General features: G+C 43.3%; 1 protein-coding gene across 6 annotated transcripts in view; it reads right to left on the bottom strand.

Moving 5' to 3' along the window:
- rbbp8l (retinoblastoma binding protein 8-like) overlaps window positions 1–23,407 on the bottom strand; it is a 69,970-nt gene that overhangs the window by 33,083 nt on the left and 13,480 nt on the right. For 4 of the 6 annotated variants that reach the window (XM_055652102.1, XM_055652098.1, XM_055652101.1 and 1 more), the window contains exons 2-6: window positions 11,083–11,161; window positions 10,792–10,834; window positions 6,618–6,713; window positions 1,997–2,109; window positions 1,825–1,900 (exon numbers count right to left, since the gene is read on the bottom strand). In XM_055652102.1, the coding sequence (XP_055508077.1) occupies window positions 1,825–1,900; window positions 1,997–2,109; window positions 6,618–6,713; window positions 10,792–10,834; window positions 11,083–11,149 (395 nt within the window). In that variant the 5' untranslated portion in view covers window positions 11,150–11,161. Of the gene's footprint in view, window positions 1–1,824; window positions 1,901–1,996; window positions 2,110–6,617; window positions 6,714–10,791; window positions 10,835–11,082; window positions 11,162–17,724; window positions 17,821–19,706; window positions 19,944–23,407 lie in introns of those variants that run through there. The other 2 variants (XM_055652099.1, XM_055652100.1) reach the window with 2 other exon arrangements.

Genomic DNA, 23,407 nt, shown 5'->3' with positions numbered 1-23,407 from the left:
TGCACAGGATGTAAACTTGGTGGTTTATAGCATGTGGATACAAGGAACTGCAGATGCTGGTTTACCAAAAAATTGCTGGAGTAACACAGTGGTCAGGCAGCATCTCTGGAGGACATGGACAGGTGATGTTTTGGATGTGGTGCCTGAAGAGTCCCGGTCTGAAATGGTCCCAGACTGGTCAGTCTGAAGAAGGGTCCCATCCTGAAACGTCACCTGTTCATGTTCCCCAGAGATGATGCCTGACCCACTGAGTTACTCCAGCACTTTGTGTCTTCTTTTGGTGGGTTATAAAATCTTGATAGTTTGATGATGAGTTGATTTGGCTAAAATTGGGCCAAATTAGCTTGGACCAGGCCTGCACCTTGTGGTTGCATTTTTCTTAGTCAGCCATTTGCATCCCGATACCTCGCTGGTCCATGTGTGCAGCCACACCCTGAGGGGAATAGCAGCAAGCAGTGACCAGACAGTAGAACCAAATGGTTTGCTAATGATCTGCCCCGATGGTCTTTAGACAGCTCTGATGACCAGAGACATTGAGAAACAATGGAATAATATTTAAATAATCTAGAAGATCTAGAATGGCGGCACAGTGGCGTGGCAATAGAGTTGCTGCCTTAGTGCTAGACACCTGGGTTCTATCTTGATCATGGTAGTTTGTATGTTCTCCCTGTGACCACGTGAGTTTTCACCGGGATCTCCGATTCTAAACACCTGTTTTCGCTTCTTCATTCTGGGGTATTGTGTGTAAATTGTTGATAAAAAATGAATTGAATCCATTTTTAAATAAGGCTGTAACGTAACAAAATGTGGAAAAAGTGAAGGGGTCTGAATACTTTCTGAATGCACTGTATGTGTATGATCTAGCAAATGCTGGCATAAAGCTGAGGTCAAATGCAATCTGGATTTGGCCTCTCAGATCAGTATGTTATTGTAGAGTGCCGCTGGGCTCAGAACAAGAGATTGCATGTTGCCATGCACACCTCTCTACAGATCCCTTGGATGGCCAGCAGCAGCTTCAGGTCATCCATCCTATTACATAGAAAATCACTATTACATTCAATGGGTCTATAGACAGATGGGTCCATTCTCCAGTGATGCTGCTTGTCCCGCTGAGTTACTCCAGCATTTTGTGTCTAGTCTCTATTCCCTGAGATACTTTGACCCTTATCCTCTTCTATCCTTATCTCACACTGTGCAGGGAACAGTGGATGCTGATGTGAGTGAGTCCAGAGAGAGAGCTTTCATATGTTTTGGAGATCCTGAGGGGGCATGTTGGATCCATTAGGTCTGAAGGCATTCTCCGTTAATAAATGCCTATTAACACTCAATTAATAGTTGTGCTTCTCAGCTCTTGGAAGATCAACCCTTATATATATAAGCAAGCACTAAATCTACAGAGAATTGGAGCTCTTTCCCAATCCATGCTCTCCAGAGATGCCGCCTGACCCACTGAGTAACTCCAGCACTTTGTGTCCTGTGTATTACCGAGCATCTGCATTTTGTTTCTATTCCTCAACACTGTCCAATGACTGGGCAAACTCATAATCAACGTGCGCAGCAGAACAGTCTCAGGGATTTCCAGTGGATGATTTTGTTTAGAATTGTGATCAAAATGATTCTACCTTGATAATACCCAAATCATAAGAACGCAGTCACTCTATGAAAGAATGTTTATTTCATATTTCTTGTGAATCTTGTAGTGATTTTGTATGAACAACTATCCTCTTCCTCGTGACAAACATACATTAAACAAACTATTGTGAGCCAACTCCACAAGAAAGCTTCAATATTGTTAATGTAATGGGAGCCGTGCGTTTTACTCACTGTAAGAAGTATTTCAGCTTTCTCAGCTCCTGATGAAGTAACTCCTTTTCCTCTTTCAATCCACTGATTTCATGAGCTGTAAAATGCCCAAACAGAAACAGGTTAGATGGAGGGAGTGTTGTATTGAACGACGCAGACAATGGGTTGATAAAGAAATGTTTAGGGTGCTTACTGAGAACAGAAATGTGCTGAAGGCTTTGGAGTTGAGATGTTTCAAATTCCTGGTGCTTTTTCCTGGCCAACTCCTGTGTGACTGTGCATCGATCGCAAAGGCCTGCTCGGAGCCTAACACAAGCAGCTGATTAGTTTTCAAGATTTGACAGCGCAATGGAAACACCGTTACAAATGTAAGAAGAGAAGGAGTTGAATTTATACAGCTACTATCAGGACCAAAGGGAGACCCAAGGCCATTGGCAATTGTGCAGAATGGTCATGAGTGTAGTTTGGTAATACCATAGAATGTGATAGTGATAATTCAATTCAATTCAATTCAACTCAATTCAATTCAACTTTATTGTCATTGCACAGATACAAGTATAGGTACAATGAAATGCAGTTTAGCGTCTGGTCATAGTCATAGTGCAAAATGGGAATTAAAAAAAATACAGAATAAGCATACATTAGAGTAAGAAGAGCACTGGTAAACACTGTGGATGGAGAGACCAAAGATATCTAGTGACGGGACTCCGAGTTCAGCAATGTAAGTGTGTTGTTGAAAAAGCTGTTCCTCATCCTCATCCTGAGGCTCCTGTACCGCCTCCCTGATGGGAGGAGGGCAAACAGTCCATGGTTAGGGTGAGAGGGGTCCTTGATGATCTTCCTGGCCCGTCTCAGACACCGTTTTCGGTGGAGAGCATCCATGGCAGGGAGCGGGGCACCGATGATGTGCTGAGCGGTTTTCACCACCCGTTGTAGTGCCTTCCTATCCGCTGCGGTGCAACTGCTGTACCATACAGTGAAGCATGTGGTCAGGATGCTTTCGATGGTACAGCCGTAAAAGTTGGTCAGGATCTGGGGGGACAGGTGAGCTTTCTTGAGCCTCCTCAGGAAGTAAAGGCGCTGCGGCGCCTTTTTGATCAGTTTGGTCACTTTCTGTGAAGCACCTTCTATGAAGCAAAATGCCCCCAAAGTGCTCTATTTCCAGCACCGTAAGATACAAATCTGCATAAAGCCAGCTTCCACAGCAGCTTTGTGGTAATGATGAAATCATTTATTAGGACTATCTTTGATCGGACTTTACTGGACTTAAACTTGCACCAAACGTATTCACGTTATTTGCTTCATCATGTATCGGTGCACTGTGGTTGGCCTGATTGTAATCATGTATAGTCTTTCCACTGACTGGATAGCACGCAACAAAAGCTTTTCACTGTTCCTTGGTACACGTGACAATGAACTAAACTTAACTGAACAATTTCAGGTTTCCTGATTGACTGGGAATCTAAATTAAATGGTGCATGGTAGGAAACAAACAATTGTTAACTTTTAACAAATTAATACAGAGTATAAAAGGCTAAAAGGTAGGAAATGGCAAGCATAAAACGGATCCAATGACAGCCATCAGGAGCAGTTAATGTTGATGAAGGTGATAAAGAAGTGATGGATGTGTGGGTTGAGTCAGGGGTTTGTTCAACGTTGTGTTATTGCGGAGCGTATCTTGGGGTGTCTTGGATACCAGTAGTGAGGTAGTCAAGATGGGGGTAGACACAAAATGCTGGAGCAACTCAGCGGGTGAGGCAGCATCTCTGGAGAGAAGGAATGGGCGATGTTTTTCGGGTCGAGATCTTTCTTCAGTAGTCAAGATGGGGGATGGGTGTTGGTCGTGGACTTTATTAGAGAGGAAAAACGGTTCAAAAGAAACCCTACTGCAAAACAGAACATCTCAGATTTTCTTGCAGAGGCCGAGGCGTGCTTAGCCCCACTGATAGCACTCAAACAGTGACCACCCTCTGATTCAAGCTGTTTGAGGACTTTGTTTTGCACAACTGGTAATAGGAACAACTTTGAAAACTGAACATGCCTAACAGCTTCTGAGGTCATGTGTTTAGAGATGCAGCATGGAAACAAGACACTTCGACCCACCATCCATCACCTCTTCACTCTAATTCTATCTTATCCCAGTTTTGCATCCAGTCCCTACACACTCATGGCAATTTGCAGAGGGACAATTAACCCACAAACCCACACGTCTTTGGGATGTGGGAGGAAGCCAGAGCACCCGGAGGAAATCCATGCGGCCACAGGGAGAATGTTCAAAGCCCATACAGACAGCACTCAAGGACAGGATGGAGCCCGGGTCTCTGGCGCTGTGAGGCAGCAGCTCAGACAACTGTGCCACTGTGCCACCCAGTTGTGGGCATGGAGAATATGCATCCTAGTCTCACTGGTGTGTTGTTATGGCTATGAGCAGCTGGTCACATTTATCATTCACTGCAATGCTTGTTTACTTCGAGGCTTTTATTTTCTAATAACACTGAATGAGGATTGAAAATTGGTGTTAAGGCTTTTTTTTTTTAATACATTTGCCTATATGGTTGTCATTGCCAGGACTAACTGAGCACTTTCTTCAGACTTTAGATCCCCCTGGGTAAGGATAACTGATTTTTCTTTGGGGAAGGGAATTATTTGTTTTTTTATGATAATCATTTAGTTTCATGGTTACTAATATTGATGACAGATTTCCTTACTCAGATCAATAAATCAGGACCCTGGTTACACCCCAATACATTTAAGACCTCTGCTGCCGTATACTTGAAGATTGGGGGTGGCACAGTGGCGCAGCAGTATAGTTGCTGCCTTACAGCACCAGGCACCCCCATTCGACCTTGACTATTGTGCTATCTATACGGAGTTTGTACGTGGCTATTCTCCAGGTGCTCTGTCTGCCTCTCACGTTCCAAAGACGCACAGGTTTGTAGGTTAACTGGCTTAGTACAAATTATAAATTGTCCCTAGTGCGTAGGCTAGTCTTAGAGTACGGGGTGATTGCTGGTCTGCACGGATTAGGTGGGCAGACGTGCCTGTTTCCATGCGGTATCTCTAAAGTCTAAAGTCGAATAAAGCTTTGGTTTAAATGTCTCATCTGAGCAGGCAATTAAACCAATGCCCTCAGCACCATAATTGTACACAACTCCAGTTTATGGAGTGGGAGTTGACTCCATAGTTCCCTGACTCAAAGACAAAGGGGACACTCTTTGAACAATAGCTGGCTGGGGTTAGATGATTACAGTTGTGCTGTATGTTCTTGAGTCATGCACTGATCTCTGAGTCTAATCTAAGCAGTGCTGGATACAAAGAATTCACAACACTCATTGTAACAAATATAATTCTAGTTTCCATTTATAGCTTTGAGACTCCTTGGTTTTTCAATTATGGGTTATTCAGGACTTGAGACTTATGTCTCCAAAATACAAACAGACTTTATTTTCTCAGGTCACCTGACTTTTAAATGTATTTGAGCCACAAATTCCTGAACTGAAACCAAATTCGAGGAAGAAAAGGTCCTCATCTGATATGGCAATACCTCATTCAAATGCTAATTAAATTGTTTGCTGCATTTATTCACATTTACTTTGGTACCTGGAACAAAATCTGTCCTCAAATATTTCACTTTTATAGCTGCACTCAAAATTGTGCATGGCAAATTAGATTTTCTGTGTTTAGGTTGCCATTAATTACTCTCCCCTGAGCATTGTTATCCTTGGGCGCTGATATGTCCCAGTTTCTCACTCTTGGTCTGAAGAAGAGCTGACTTGAAACGTCGTCTGTCCATTTCCCCCCGCAGATGCTGCCTGACCCACTGAATTCCTCCAGCACTTTTTGTTCAAGATTCCAGCACCTGCAGTTCCCTTGTGTCTCCAGACTTTTGGTGCTGAAACCAGGCTAAGATGGTGCAAGCAAATGACCAGGGATATTTCATAAAATACAATTCTACTTTCCCCCAAATGCACATGTTTGATTCCCAACTATGGTCTCCATGACAATAACTTGCTGCACTTTTAACATTGCCCAAAATAATTCATATAGTGTTAATAAGCAAAATTGATCCCAGAATCTGATAAAGCCAGGTGAATTGGTCAAAACAAAGGCTTCTACAAGAAGGAAGAGGTCTTTAGGGTTAGGTTTAAGTTTATTATTGTCATGTGTACTAAGGTACAGTGAATAGGTTTGTTTTGCATTCTATCCAACCAAATCAGATAATACTATATATAAATACAATCAAGCCAAATTCCAGTACAATAGGTAGAACTATGGGAAAGATATAGAGTGCAGAATATAATTCTCAGCATTGTAGCGCGCCAGTTCTAGAGACAAAGTCCAACGTCTGCAATGGGCTCAGTGTGAATCGGACAGTACCATGGCTTATGGAAGGACTTCTCGGAAAACTGATAACAGAATGGAAGAAGCCATTCCTGAGTCTGCTGGTGTACACCTTCAAGCTTCTGTATCTTCTGCCCAGCGGGAGTGAAGAGAAGAAGGAATGACTGAGGTTGGACAAGTCTTTGATTATTCTGGCATCGTGAAGTGTAGATGGAGTCAATGGTGGGGAGTCTGGTCTGTGTGATGGACTGGGCTACGGTCACAACTCTGGGCCATTTCTTGCGGTTTTGGAAAGAATAATTTAGCGAGAAAATTCCACATCTGTGGGGCTAGTGGAGCAAATTGAAATAGCAACCAGGGAGAAAGTGAGTGTTATTTTTTCCCCCTCAGATTACTGAGCATGAAACCTTCAGTTGAGAAACATTAGAAAAATAAAACTTGAATCTGAACAAAGGAGAGGGGGGTTTTCATACCTGTTTTCCAAAACCTTGACATTATCATTCATTATCTTGTGCTGCTCCCTCAGCTGATGGTTCTTGCTAAACAACTCGTCCAATCTCTGTGCATCACTGTGTAACACAATATCGTAATTATGCCAGGTTTTGTGTAATAATTCTTTATCTTTCACAATTACATTTTCTAGTAACACTTGTTGATAATACAGAGGACAGTATTCAGAGTGCAGAATCAAGTTAGGAATTGAACCCACCACTTAAAATGATAATCCCACATTTACACCTGGAACATTGACCTCTGCAATTAAGTTCAACAATAGCTCCAGTGTATACATTAGTTATGATGTACCTTCCTTTAGTTTTAATGTGTGGGTTTTTTTTTCAATGGCACTTGGGGCATTGGCACAGTGGTAAAACATATGGTCAAAAATCAAGCATCCCTTTCCATTTAAACATGTTGGAATTAATTTCTGTAATTGAGTTAGAGGGCTGGGCAGAGCAAATAATAAGAACAAACAGCCCACTGGAATGTTCTTTTAAAGATTAAAAAATATTACAGCATTGTTGCAGTTTTGGTAAAAATGTCCTGGACCATTTGGGACCACGGTCACCATAAGAATATGTCATGCAAGACAAAAGCAGAAGGAGTCATGGTTAATTAACTGTGTAGGACGAAGCTGGTTTAAACTGAAGATAGACACAAAAAACTGGAGTAATTCAGCGGGACAAGCAGCATCTCTGGAGAGAAGGAATGGGTGACATTTGGGATCGAGATCCTTCTTCCGTCTGAACCGGACCCTTAACATCACCCATGGTTAATGAACTCAGGCACTGAATGGGCAGGCAATATAATAGGCACAGAGTGTAAAAGGGGGAAAGAGGCCGCAGGCTTGTTCCTATTGTTTGTAACTTCAGCAGCGAGGGAGCTTCATGAACAACTCTCTGTAGCTTGATGGCTCCAACAATCACTTCTATTTATTACTGACAGTGGCCTGGGTAAGCTCTGCTCTTGTATTACGGACACACATGAAATGTTCCATATTATTGTCACGGCTTTGCATGGCCAGAGACTTGGGTTCGATCCTGACCATGCATGCTACATGTACAGAGTTTGTACATCAATGAACTTCCTTCCATCATTAGGCCAGAACGTGGATTTATCACTGATTGTACAATGCTCAATCTCCTTTGGCACACCTCAGTAAATGGAGCAGTGTATCCTTGCATACAACAAGGTCTGGAAAACATTTAGGAACGGTAACACTTGTTCCACACAAGTGAACATCTCCAAAAAGGGAGAGGCTAACTGCCTACCTTGGATATTTCATTGCCAAGGTCTTCTTCACAAACATTCTGAGGTTCTAGTAACCAGAAACTAAATTGTACCAGAATCATAAATAACATGGCTACAAGAGTAGGTCAAAGGTTAGATAGCATGTGGTGAGTGACTCACCCCAAAATCAGACCATCATGTACGATGTACATAATGGAATAAGCTTGCCTTGCCTGCATGAATGAGGCTCGTAAATGTCTCAAGAAGCTCATTGCCATCAAGGACAATGCAGATTGCTCCACTGGTACCCCATTCATCTCTGTAAACTTGCATTTGCTTCTCCACTAGTGTAATGTAACTGCATTGTTTACCATCTACAAAATGCACTCCATCTAGTTGGCTTGGATAGCGTTACTTGGGTTGGGTCTCTGGAGGTACCTTCCAGATCTGTGTTCAGAGCCACCAAGAAGGACAAGGCCTGCAGTGATTGGGACCATCACTAGCAACACGTTTCCATCCATGACACACATCGCCAGCCAGGTCTCCATCCTACAGCTCTCTACCAAAGAGTATTCTGTGAATACCTTCATAAACGGAGAGGAGGATATCAAAGAGAATGCACACTCCCTTCTCAAAAGCCATTGTGAACAGGCAGTGGAGGCCAATTCACTGGATGTATTCAAGAGAGAATTAGATATGGCTCTTAGGTCTAACGGAATCAAGGGATATGGGGAGAACAGGAACTGGGTACTGACTTTGGATGATCAGCCATGATCATATTGAATGGCAGTGCTGGCTTGAAGAGCTGAATGGCCTACTGCACCTATTTTCTATGTTTCTAATCCCATTCCCTCGTTCATGTCCTTGTACTCCTGCAACATTTTTTCCTCTTGATTCTTTTATTTTCTATTAACCTACTCTATGGGGTAATTTTGCATCAACCAATTAACCAGTAGCCAATGAATCTTTAGGATGTGGAAGCAGAGGAAGAACCACCCACAATAAATGAGAGATTGTGTAAAGGTGACATCCAAGATCGGGACTCGATTCCTGGATGCATGGATCTAGGATTATCTGCCACCCAAATGGACCAAAGGTACCCTCCTGTTGTAAGCTAGGAGTACTCTATAATCAGTGCCCTGTAAAAGACAAATTGCACCAATAAAGAGTCGTATACAGTATAGAAACAGGCTCTTTAGTTTAGTTTAGAGATACAGCATGGAAACAGACCCTTCAGCCCACCAAGTCCTTGCTGACCATCAGTTATCCGTATATTAGTTCCATGCTATTCCACTTATGCATCCTACACACAAGGGGCAATTTGCAGAAGCCATTTAGCCTACAAACCGGCACCTTTTTGGGATGAAAGAGGGAACAGGAGCTCCCGGAGAATACCCACGTGGTCAAAGGGAGAACGTACAAACTCCACACAGGCAGCACCCGTAGTCAGGGTCGAACCTTGGTCTCTGGTGCTGTGAGATGCAGCTTCTATGTCATTGTACCACCAACTCACCCATGCTGAACAACATGCCTCATCTAAGCTTGTCCCATTTGCCTGTGTTTGGTCTATATATCCCTCTAAACCTGTCCTAATCAAGTACCTGGACAAATGTCCTTTAAATGTTGTTATTGTACCTGGCTTGGCTGCTTCCTATGGCAGCTGGTTCCATCTACCCTCCACCCTCTGTGTGAAAAAGTTGTCCCTCGGGTTCCCATTAAATCTTTCCCCTATCACCTTAAATCTTTTTTTATTAAACAAATATTTCCAATGTGTTAAGGATAAAATAAGGACATCCATTTTAAGTGCACAGAAGATTAAAGAGATGGCTGTAAGCCATGTGTACCATTAAAGTGAAAGGAAACCAGAGAGACAGAATGCAAATACATGGAAGTAATTTGGAACTTCCCCTAAAACTTAGCAATGTCACATTTATAGTGTTGTGCACCGTGCTGGATAGCCTATTAGGGAAATACATAAAAGTAATACGCAATGACAATGAGATTGTTTCAGATTAGGAAGGGCAAATGGCAATGATTCTTTACTTAATGGTCAATATTAATTCATTGATTGATTGAAAGATACAGCATGGAAACAGGCCCACTCCCCACATATTAGGGGCAATTTACAAAGGCCAGTTAACCCACAAACTCGCATGTCTTTGACGTGTGAAAATGTGTAAATTGATGAAGGGCATAGATAGGGTAAACAGTCAAAATCTTTATCCCATGAAGGAAAAATCAAATACTAGAGGGCACAAATTTAAGGTGAGAGGGACAAAGTTAAAGGATATGTATGAGGCAAGTTGTTTTACACAGTGGTGGTGCTGAGTGCCTGGAACTTGCTGCCAGGGATGGTGGTTGAAGCAGATACGCTGATGGCATTTAAATAGTTTTGTATAGACATGTGGATATGCAGGGAATGGAGGGATATGTGTTATATGCAGGTGTAAGAATAAACAAAAGTTAACAAACAGGGTGGCATGGTGGCGCAACGGTAGAGTTGCTGCCTTACAGCGCTTGCAACACGAGAGACCCGGGTTCGATCCCAACTACGGGTGCTGTCTATACATTCTCCCCGTGACCTGCGTGGGTTTTCTCCAAGATTTTCGGTTTCCTCCCACACTCCAAACACGTACAGGTTTGTAGGTTAATTGGCTTGGTGTGTGTAAATTGTCCCTAGTGGTGTTGTATAGTGTTAATGTTGGTCAGTGCAGACTCGGTGGGCCGAAGGGCCTGTTTCCGCGCTGTATCTCTAAACTAAACTAAAAAAAAAATAGCGTGCAATAAGTAGGTAACAAAGAATGGAGACATTTAAGATTATCATGGAAGCATTATGAGCTTTGCAATACAGGACAGTGAACTACATTCTACTCAAAGAAGGAAAATGCCTTTTTCAAAAACATAACACACTATACTCACAGACATCGCTCCATGTTTATTTCAGTTAACTTTGTGTACAGTCCTGAGCAGTAAAAGGGAAAGGGAAATAGAAAAGAAAAGAAAACTTTAGAAACATTGTAATCGTTTAACGTATTCCTACAGTTTTCCTGCGAGGGTGTACAATAACTTCTGTAAATGGCCGCACTTGCCAAAACATTGGGTAAAGATAAAAGATAACCAAGTTATTACACGTTATGTTTAACTGTGGCCGTACAGAACAAAGGCATTTACAATGGACAAGAGTGTGTCGAACAGCCGACTTTTTTTTACCTCGCACTTCTTGTTCATGCAGATCTTTGAGCTTTGCCCATACATCGGTGAAGTTGTCTGTAGCCATTCCTCACTGCACCTGAAGTGATCACAGAATCATGGACCCTCAGTCAGGTTGTGCTTTGACACCAGATCCACTGGCATGCAAATATCTCAACATTAAATAAGATCGAAAATATTTTTATTGCATTTACAACAGAATGTTTATTGCCTTCAAGACAATAAAAACATCCCAAGATGCTTCACAGCACATCATCGGTGCCCCGCTCCCTGCCATGGATGCCCTCCACCGAAAACGGTGTCTGAGACGGGCTGGGAAGATCATCAAAGACCCCTCACACCCCAACCATGGACTGTTTGCCCTCCTCCCATCAGGGAGGCGGTACAGGAGCCTCAGGTCACGTACCAGCAGGATGAGGAAAAGCTTCTATAACAACACAATCACACTGCTGAACTCGGAGTCCCGACGATAGATTTCTCTGGTCCCTCCGTCCCCCTTTGTTTAATCATTCTGTATTTCCTGATTATTCTGTATCTTCTCTCTTCCTATTTTTTTTCTTGTTTTTTTCTCTTTATGTACAACTACTACGGACTGACGCAAAACTGCATTTCGTTGTACTGATACTTGTATTTTGTGCGATGACATTAAAGTTGAATTGAATTGAACAATCAAGTAAATATTTTGTGATACTTTAGGACATCGAAGGAAGACACCTTCGCTCGGTCCGACTTGGCATACATGATCTCCCAAACACTCTAGGTGGAGAGGATGTTGCCACTATTGGGAGCATCTAGGACTAGAGGTCATAGCCTCAGAATTAAAGGACTGTGGTGGGCCGAGCCACTTTGTTCCTGACATGGTCTCACAACCATGTACGTCCCCCCCCCCCCCTCCAGGACTGCCAGTATATCTTCCTCTGCTGAAATTCCCACTGTAGACCACTGCAAAAGCCTTACGAGGGACCCTTCATAGTACTGCAAAATGGCGCCACGGCTTTCATCATTGACACGTGCGGCAGACACGAGACTATCCCCGTGGACCGTCTTAAGCCGGCACACTTGGACCTTGACCAACCAGTGCAGGTGGAACAACCCCGCCGCTGAGGGTGCTCACCATCAAGACCAAACCCGCCCTCAACACAACCAGCTGCAACCCCGAACACAGGAGACACGTACACAGGATTAGGCCGCTTCACTTGACAGCCTAACCGCCTTCAATACTCCAGTTCTGGGGGGGGGGGGGGGGGGGGGGTGGTGTCATGTGGCGGCCGAGCCACTTTGGTCTCGAACGGCCGTTCATCGAGCTCAAGTACTTGCCTAGTACTGGAGTGATCTGGGCCGACCAATCAACGCCGACCTGGGTGTACCGCTGGTGGGGACGACAGAGCTAGTCTTCACTTCACAGTCAACACGTCAACACACACACCTTGCCCTTTTGTACTCATTTATGAGCTGTATCGTTTAAATATTAAACTGAGTGTTTATACAACACGTGAACCTCTTCAGTACGTTCTTTTAGGAAGGAGATGAGGAGAAATTTCTTTAGTCAGAGAGTGGTGAATCTGTGAAATACTTTGCCACCGAAGGCTGTAGAGGCCAAGCCTATGGATATTTTTACGGCATAGATGGATAGATTTTTGATTAGTGCAGGTGTCAAAACTTATGGGGGGAAGGCAGGAGAATGGGGTTAGGAAGGAGAGAGAGATCAGACATGATTTAATGGCGGAGTAGACTTGATGGGCCGAATGGCCTAATTCTACTCCTGTTCCTTATGACCTTATGAACCCCCCTTTCTACTCCCATATTGACCTTTCTGTCCTCCCCCATTGTTCAGATGAAGTCTAATGCAAATTGGAGGGAAAGCACCTCATACTTTGCTTTGGCAGCTTACAACCCAGCGGTATGACCATGGGCCTGCCCCGCTGAGTTACTGCAGCATTTTGTGTCTATCTTTGGTTTGAATATTGATTTCTCTAACTTCAAGTAACCCTTGTATCCCCTCTCTCTCCTCCGTCCTTCACCTCAACCTAGTCATCATGCTAGTTTCACTGTCATCCTGGAGAATTTCACTGTCTGTTATCTCGTTATCACCTAGACCATAGCCAACAATGGACCATTGTGGGCTCCATCTTTCTTTGACCATTGTTCCTTTTATTCATTTGTTCCATATCTCTATGTTACCGGCTATTTGGGGCTCATTGTTGTCGACCTCCATGTGGTGAGCCCTGACAACTGACCTCAAACAGAGACAGCAGCAGCGCCGCAACTTGGCGCCAACCCGGAGCATGCGCCCTTGTTAGGGTGGGCACCTACAGATGTCGAGATCTACTGCCTCAAACGCAAGAAGAAGAAGAAGAAGAGACGGTCATATTTCATATTTCCCGCTTATTTCTCTGTAACCTATTCTCCTATTCAGCCAGCAGCTCTCCCGGTTGTGCCATTGTGCCTGATTAAGCAGCAGACTGACAGCGCCAGAGACCCTGGGGTTCGATCCTGATCCTGGCAACTGCCAGTGTGAAGATCGCACCTTCTTCCTGCGACTGCGTGGATTTTCTCCACACGTTTTGGGGATGAGAAGGAATCTCTGTAGCCAGACGGTGGGGAATCTGTGCAATTCATTGTCATAGATGGCTGTGGAGGCCAAGCCATTGGGTATTTTTATGGCATAGATTGGCAGGTAAGGGTGTCAAGGGTTATGTGGAGAAGGCAGGAGAATGGGGTTGTGATTGAAAGATAGATCAGCTAGAATTGAATGTAGACTCGATAGACCGAATGGCCTACTTCTACTCCTATGACATGAACTTATGAGTTAAACGCATTAACTATTAACGACAGTTCATTGAACACTGATTCCATAATTCAGTTTGCACTGCTGTTGCCATTTGGAGAATATTATTTGATGTCCAGATGAGAAATCACTGGACAGAACGGCTTGCTCTCAGAAGTAGATTGGCTGAGGCAGGAAAGAGCAGGACCATTTTTGGTTTCATTGCCGCACATCAACAAGCTGTGCATGAAATCAAAGTATCAGGTCCGGGTCGAAGATAGACACAGAAAGCTGGATTAATTTAGCAGGTCAGGCAGCATCTCCGGAGAGAAGGAATGGGTGACGATTTAGGTTGAGACCCTTCTTCAGATGCTTTAGAGGGTTTAAACCAGCATCTGCAGTTCCTTCCAAAACATATCAGTTCTACTTGACCCTCCCTCACGAGAACTGCATATACAGCAGAGTTAGACTAATGTATCAGTGCTTCGTGAAAGAGGCGTGAAATAAGAGGAAGGAGGTTGTATGAAGATTTCCAAGATATGGCTGGTCGGGGAGGGCGGCTAATGTGGGAATACCACAAAACAACGATTTCCACTACAAAGTGTATACCAAAACCAAGGGCCTGGACGGCCATGACACTCATTGATTCATGCAGAGGCTGGGACCAAGATGCCACATGGTCATGCTCTTTGGAAATTCTGACATTCCAAGGCAACTTCTCCATTTCGCACAAGCTTGCATGTGAAAGGGAGGAGTAAACCAAACGGGTGGAGAATATCACACTTCTCTTGGATGAAGCACTGATGCTTCGGTCTAATCTGCAGTATACTCATTTTTCAAGGCTACAACCTTGTCTAAAGAACATTGGGATGAAGTCAATGTCTTTGCTTTTTTTGTCGGTAATGCTGAATATCAAACAGTTTAAAGTCGTCTTTAATTGTCCGATGCACCAGAACAATGACATTATTAGTTGCTGCAGCTTTACAGGCGCACATGATCACAACAACATGACAAATAAATATGAAATAAACAATAAAACAATAATTTATCTGTTAAAATAGGTACCTTGATAGTGACACGTAGGATTGTGGCACATACTCTTATGCCTTTGTTAATAGGCCCAGGAATCAGGCCTACCACAAACGGCCTATAAGCAAACAAACCATCTATTACAATACCAGCATAATTGATTCCTGGGATGTCAGACTGATTCCTGGGATGTCAGGACTGTCTTATGAAGAAAGACTGGATAGACTTGGTTTATACTCTCTAGAATTTAGGAGACTGAGAGGGGATCTTATAGAAACTTACAAAATTCTTAAGGGGTTGGACAGGCTAGATGCAGTAAGATTGCTCCCGGTGTTGGGGAAGTCCAGGACAAGGGGTCACAGCTTAAGGATGAGGGGGCAATCCTTTAAAACTGAGATGAGAAGAACTTTTTTCACACAGAGAGTGATGAATCTCTGGAACTCTCTGCCACAGAGGGTAGTCGAGGCCAGTTCATTGGCTATATTTAAGAGGGAGTTAGATGTGGCCCTTGTGGCTAAGGGGATCAGAGGGTATGGAGAGAAGGCAGGTACGGGATACTGAGTTGGATGATCAGCCATGATCATATTGAATGGCGGTGCAGGTTCAAAGGGCCAAATGGCCTACTCCTGCACCTAATTTCTATGTTTCTATGTTTCTACAATAACCCCCACCATGATGGGTTTGAGGAGGCCATGTGAGGAAGATTTACTTGGTAATTGCAGAGTTTGAGTGTGGAAGGGCAAGAGGTGGCAAATGGGAGCAGGCTGCTGCTCAATGGAGGGCTACCAACTGGAGATGTTTGAGCATCAACATCATGTTTGATAACATTAGAGGACATAAGAAGCATGCTCAAAGCTGAGGTATCAGTGGTAGAAAAGTGCTCAACATATATCTATTCAACCAGCCGTATTCAATTCCTGAAACTTTCTCTAGCACAAAATATAAAGTACATATCATAAATTATGTGATCATTTTTTGTTTTTTTGTTTTCAGAGATACACCGTGGAAACAGGCCCTTCGGCCCACCGAGTCCGTGCCGACCAACGATCACCCGTACATTAGTTCTATATTATCCCAGTTTTCCATCCTACATACGAGGGGCAACATACAGCAGCCAATTAACCTACGGACCTGCACGAATTTTGAATGTGGGAAGAAACCGGATCACCCGGAGAAAATCCACGTGGGTCACAGGGAGAACATACAAACTATGTACAGACAGCACTAATAGTCAGGATCGAATCTGGGTTTCTGGTGCTGTAAAACAGCAACTCAACCACTGTGCAATTTCTAAATATTTTTACCAATTTTTATTCAGCCTCAAATCCACAATAGTTGTGCCAAACAGTTTCCATTAGCTTGGTTTATTTTCCTTTTATAGAAACCAGGTACAAAGGTTGAAGTTTCACATTAGATTCACCTTGTCACTTAACTCACAAACAAGTTAACAGCACATTTAAAAATCACATTTAAAATGCAGGTCCAATCGCAACATTTAAGGCACTTTTAGACAGGTATATGGACAGGGTAGGTTTGGAGGGATATGGGCAAAAGGCAGGCAGGTGGGATTAGTGTAGATGGGACATGTTAGTCAGTGTGGGCAAGTGGGTCAAAGGGCCTGCGTCCACGCACTATGACTCTATGACAGTCCCAAAACGGACTCACGATTCACAAGAGGAATCTATCAATAGATAGGCATTGAAGAGTATTTGAAGGGGCGGCACGGTGGCGCAGCAGTAGAGTTGCTGCCTTACAGCACCTTGCAGTGCAGGAGACCAGGGTTAGATCCTGACTACAGGCGTTGTCTGTATGGAGTTTGTACGTTCTCCCCGTGACCAGCGTGGGTCTTCTCTGAGATCTTCGGTTTCCTCCCCCACACCAAAGACACACTGGTATGTAAGTAAATTGGCTTGGTAAATGTAAAAATTGTCCCTAGTGTGGGTAGGATAGTGTTAATATGTGGGGATCGATGGTCGGCACGGACCCGGTGGGCCGAAGGGCCTGTTTCCTAAGCTCTAAGCTAAACTAAAGTATTGGCACTGTTGTGAATTTAACCTGGAGAAAACCCACATGGTCAAAGGAACAACATACAAACTCCATACAGACAGCATCCTTAGTCAGGATTAAAACCGGGTTTTTGGCGCTGTAAGGCAGCAACTCTACTGCTGTGCATCTATGCCGCCTCATCAAGAGCATGCGATACAGAAAATGGTGATGCAGAATGTTCTCTGGGAACACGACCTCTTTGTAACACAGCAGTACACTCAACTAGACAGTGGCTTGGGCAGAATAGAAAATGCACCACATCAGTAAACTAAACCATTCGGCAAAGAAATGGCATAATTCTACCTCAAATAGAACAGGATCATTTAATACCATTTACACCTTTGTTTTTGGAATTTGCTATGCAAACTTCAAGTATTTTAAATTGGCAAATCTGCTCTGTAAAATGTAAAGAGAAAAACAAACCAGTGGTCCAGCTCTCTATACAACTTTGATTTAGAGTATCAAAACAACAGACCTGAAAGCAACTATGCACTAAAATACAGACCCACCTCATTTATTTATAACACCAACAAATTTATATTGAATGCAGGCTACTGTAGTTGTGATTCGATCATTTGAAATAATTCAACTAGTGTATAAATTTGGATTTTTGTTATTGCATCGCTGAGTATCAATGTTACCTTTGGCATCCAAATTTACCAATCAATGGTGTGATTAGTATGGGAACTTTCCAAGACGCATGCATTATCCTGTGAAATGCATTTCTCGTGCAACTATTATTTGACACAAAAAGCGTTTTTCTTAAAGATTGTGAAGTCAAGTATAGAAAATGTTGCCACCTGTAATATTCGACGTGGCAATGTAACAGGGTGCTTTGACGAGGTGCGTTGCTCAATTGTTACGTTGTTGGACAAATGCTCACTACCACAGAAGATCTGTGATGACAAATGGTCAGAATTATTTAAATCAACATGTGTAAGAAGGAACTTCAGATGCTGGTTTACATCGAAAATAGACACAAAATGCTGGACTAACTCAGCGGGACAGGCAGCATCTCTTAAACCAATTTTAAGAATTATAATTTAAATCAAAGTGCTTTCTGATAATGAGGGGGGAAAATTTGGATGACAAGTTTCCTTGAAGCAGTATGGCCCACTTAGTAATAAATTGTGACTTGCATTGTTGCTAACTGAGCGAGGCATTATATACCAAACTGTATTTTATTGTTTATCAAACTAATATATGTTAAGATTAATCTTATGTTAAGATTAATCTTAATCATATGTCAAGATTCAATCTTTTCAGTAAATTCGGGCGAGAAGCTTTATTGAAACATCCATAGTAATCTGTTCCTGGTGTCAGAATCTTGCAGAATCTTGTACCATTTAATAGATACTATAGAAAACAAGCACAAGCTATCAATTTTCAATAACTACCATCAAGATTGTTTCAATTGTCAATATAAAGGTATTGCTCACTAAATTCTCTACAATATTATGGGTTACTATTATTATAGAATTGTTGCCTAGTGGCGAAATAATGTTGTCTATAAAAGTGGCAGCACGTTCCAGGCACCCACCACTTTCTGTGTAAAAAACTTACTCCGCCCATCTCCTTTAAACTTTGCTCCTCTCACCGTGAAGCTATGCCCTCTAGTCTTTGACATTTTTATCCTGGGGGGAAGGTTTCTGACTGTCTACCCTATCTAAGCATCTCATGAGTTTCTGTATTTCTATCGGGTCTCCCCTCAGCCTCTGATGCTCCAGAGGTGGGGGGGGAGGACCAAGAATTGGACGTAGTGTAGGTCTTCCCTCAACCTTCAACATTCCATTAGATTTATTTAGAATTCCAGTTTAAATCGCAGCTAATCTCAAAACTTTTACTCAGATACAAGTCATAAGGTTATAAATGATAGGAGTAGAATTAGGTCATTCGGCCCATCAAGTCTACTCCGCTGCTCCGTGATATTTCAATCAAGGCCGATCTATCTTTACCTCCGAACCCCATTCTCCTGCCTTCTCCCCATAACCCCTGACCCCTGTATTAATCTGATGTGAAGTAATATGCTCGTGATTTGAAAATGTTCATTCAATTTCTACCCTCCGCAGAAGCTCGTGGACCAACTCTTTTCAGCAAACTCTATTTCAGCTTCCCAGCCTCCATCTTATCTTTCCTTTGCATGATGTGAACTCGAGGGGTGGAGTGTCAATAGAAGAAAATAAATGTCTGCAACTTCTAGGATAACCCCAGAAAAAAAAGTTAATATATGCAGAGAGCCACACAGCATTAGACAGTAATAACAAGATAACCTTTACAAATTTTTTTTTTCAGAGTCCCTTCCATTTAAGACTGTATGTTTGAATGTGAATAGACTGATATGTCCATTGAACAAAATAACTCTCCCTTCCCCCGCTCAGCGCCTAGACATTTCACTAAGTGGCGGACTGGCCAGGGTGTCAGCTTGCCCAATGGCAAGTGGGCCCCTGATGAAGTGGGCCCCCTTTGTCTCCTGGCAACCAATATTTTTAGACCCAGTCCGCCATTGATTTCACTTGCCATGTTTTTGCTGGCGTAAGAAAAGGCGAATAGATCTTGCAAAATATTCCAAGATTATGGGTTTATGGACTTCATTCTCTGAGCTAGGTTCTCAACCCTATCTGTAGAATACATAATTACATCTATGCGAAGGAGTATTACAACAAAGTGGCAGTTACAAAATGAATCAGCAAGCATGCAACAATTGACAGTATAAGCACCAGCCACAGAAACAATTGATGGCCATTATTTTACATCACAGAGCAACAAATATAATTTTCCACACCTTCTAGAAGTAGCTGTTGGCATCAACACTGTCGCTATCTTTCCACTTTCCCCATGGCAACATCTGTAGGAGTCCTTTACTCCGCAGCCACATGTGATTGCAGATATCACAATCCTGTTTACATTTAACTTTCGGTTCACTTCAGGTAATTTCTACTTGTCATTCAGTTTGACCTTTCCAAAAACGGCTTCCTAATCCGCATTCTCCGGTGTCGGCAGAAAATCTGTTCGTTTGAAACCAGCACTTGCACAAAGGCGTGTGTGTGTGTGAAACAACACCAAGAGGAAATGCAATTGCGTAATTAATGGACTTTGTCAATTTAAAATTATCAACCTTACAAAGTTCTGGGTGCAGTGTCCTACCCGGATTCCTCACCTGCGTGCAAAGAGCTGAACCGTAAAACTTTAAAGTGGTATTGTCATCAGAAATATATGGCATAGAATCCAGGAACGTGGTTGCATTGAAATAATGGCTGGTTTACGCGAGTTAAGAGAAGATGCATCATGTTTACATTGTTTGCCATTTTGAGTCGGGTCGCTGAGAACAAAGAGGGACCCGGCAGTCCGCCTATGGCCATGTGAGGTGGCAGACCTGGTTCGCCACTGCGACAAGATAAGACTGTACTAAGAACTTCTGATACTTTGTCGGTACCAGAAACGTGGCGTCTCTTTGGGAACGGCCTGGGTAAAGTCTGCTGTATGATTTTACCAGATTGTATGCAAAAACAAAGAATCTCACTGTACCAAGGTACATGTGACAATAAAATATCATTGAAATGTATGAAGGTAGACAAATCTCCAGGGGGGCCTGATCAGATATATCCGAGGCCAATGTGGGACACTAGAGAAGAAATTGTCCTGGTTGAAATTTACGAGTCGTTCGTAAATGCAGGGGAGGTGCCGGAAGACTGGAGGGTGCCTCTATTCAAGAAGGGCTGCAGGAAAAACTCCTGGAACTTTAGGCCGGCGAGCTTAACATCTGTAGTTACTAGAGATTATTCTGAGGGATAGGTTATACAGGCATTTGTTTGGGCAAGGGCTGATTAGGGACAGTCAGCAAGGTTTTGTACGTGGGCTGTCGTGTCTCATAAATCTGATTGAGCTTTTACAAGACGTGACCAAAAAGGTCGATGAGGGCAGAGCTGTAGATGTTGTGTACATGGACTTCAGTAAGGCATTCGACAAGGTTCCACATGGTAGGCTGCTCTGGAAGGTTAGATCACATGGGATCCAAGGGGAGATAGCTGAATGGATAGCAAATTGGCTTTATGGAAGGGAGCAGAGGGTGATGGTGGAAGGTTGCTTCTCAGACTGGAGGCCTGTGACTAGTGGTGTGCCTCAGGGTTTGGTGAAGAGCCCATTACTGTTTGTCATCTACATCAATGATTTGGATGAGAACATACGGGGCAAGATTAGCAAGTTTGCTGATGATACATAAGTGAGTGGTTTTGCAGATATTGAAGATGGTCGTGAATGATTGCAGCAGGACCTTGATCGATCGGCCAGGTGCGCTGAGGAATGGTTGATGGAATTTAATACCGAGAAATGTGATGTGTTGCAATTTGGGACCTAACAAGGGCAGGACCTATACAGTGAATGGTAGGCCTCTGGGGAGTGTTGTAGAGCAGAAGGATCTAGGAGTGCAGGTACATGGTTCCTTGAAGGTCGATTTGCAGGTAGATAAGGTGGTCTAAAAGGCTCTTGGACCATTGGCCTTCATCAGTCAGAGTATAGAGTACAAAGTAGGGAGGTCATATTGCAGTTGTACAAGGCGTTGGTGAGACTGCATTTAGAGTATTGTGTTCAGTTCTGGGCACCATGTTATAGGAAAGATATTGTCAAGCTTGAAAGGGTTCAGAAAAGATTTATGATGATGTTGCCAGGGTAGGAGGGCCTGAGCTATAGGGAGTGCTTGAGTAGGCTGGGTCTCTATTCCTTAGAGTGCAGGAGGATGAAGGGTGATCTTTTAGAGGTATATAAAATCATGAGAGGAATAGATCAGGTTGATGCACAGAATCTCTTGCACAGTGTAGGGGAATTGAGGACCAGAGGACAGAAGTTCAAGGTGAAGGGGAAAAGATTTAATAGGAATCTGACGGGTAACTTATTCGCACAAAGTGTGGTGGGTGTATGGAACAAGCTGCCAGAGGAGGTAGTTGAGGCTGGGACTTTCCCAATGTTTAAGAAACAGTTAGACAGGTACATGGATAGGACAAGTTTGGAGGGATGTGGACCAAACTTGTCCTATCCATGTACCTGTCTAACTGTAGGCAGGTGGTACACATTGGCTGGTGTGACAAGTTGGGCCGAAGGTCTTGTTTCCACACAGTATCACTCGATGACCCTATGACTCTATGACTAAGTTGCTTTAAATGGAGGAAAACAGCTGCATATTTTAACAGCATCTCACTGTTGGATTAATCTAAATATTAAACAGTGTGGCATTGAAAGGAAGTCGATAATGCACAAAGTAAAGAATAATTGTTGATGGGTGCTTCTAATGGGATTTTGTAGAGTTTGGTCCCCTTGTCCTCCTGTAGATGTCAGTGCTCTGGATTTCACTGGAGTATTTTTAAAATGGAGATTGATAGGTTCTTGATTAGGAAGGGAGAAGGCAAGAGAATTGTGTTGAGAGGGAAAATAGATCAGCCATGATTGAATGGTGGAGTAGACTTGATGGGCTAAATAGTCTAATTCTGCTCCTATGTCCAATAGTGTTCTGGTATCTATATTACTAAATCTCTGATCTTGACCGATTTTGGCCGACTGTGCTACGATTTCTGAGATAACGCCGCCACCTACGGCAATCATTTTTGGCCACCTCGCTCAGAGCCCTCCTCCGCCGTATGAGTGCAGAGGATTCTTTCCGTCGATTAAAAATGAGAGAGATATGAATGTTTTTACAAAATTCCCCATTCTCTCTGCTGCCCCCACTGGCGGCAGGGGGAGGGACTATAAAACCAGGAAGTGTCGTGCCTCACTCAGTGTCTGCCAGACCAGGAAGTGAGAGGGTCACGGCTCTCTGAGCTGCTGAATAACACTGTACGCACATCTACTCCACGGTGAGTCCCCTCGATGCGGCTGTAAAGTGGCTGCAGCCCTTTTTAAAAAGTTTGTGTTCACAAAATGAATTTTGGTTGTCGGGTGGCTGCAGCCCAATTGTTTGCCTTGGCTTGGCTTTTAAAATCGTTGCAACAGTTGGATGCCTGCCCAAGCATCCATACGGCCCACAATGTCTATACTAGCCCTCTGGAAACCAGTACCTTCAGCCCGCAACACCCATACTAGCGCAACAGACAGCCCCCCCCAACTGGCGAGCAGTATTGGAATTGGTGGAGAGGTGGAATATTGCGTTGGTGACCAGCACTTCCGTGTGATGCTGGGACCCAATGGGTCCCACTTAGTCTAGTTAACTATAGAAACCATGATTAAGAAGTTTGCAAGCTACACCAAAATGGACAATACGGCCAAAAATGAGAAGGAACAATTTAGATTTCAGGTGGGCAAGAAAGTGGCAAATCATTTCAATGAGAAGAATGGGGTAATACACATGAAATGGCCACGAAAGGCAAGGAAATGCAACTTAAATGGAAGGGTATATTGTAGTGGGATCTTGAAGTGCAAGTCCACAGACAGCTGAAGGTATGTGCCTGATACAAATAAGGAGATTTAAGAAAGCAAGTGAGACTGCCACTGTTGGGC

The sequence above is a fragment of the Leucoraja erinacea genome, chromosome 21, assembly GCF_028641065.1.
Source record: "Leucoraja erinacea ecotype New England chromosome 21, Leri_hhj_1, whole genome shotgun sequence".
Taxonomy (NCBI): Eukaryota; Metazoa; Chordata; class Chondrichthyes; order Rajiformes; family Rajidae; genus Leucoraja; species Leucoraja erinaceus.
This window is presented reverse-complemented; position numbering and strand designations above follow the sequence as displayed.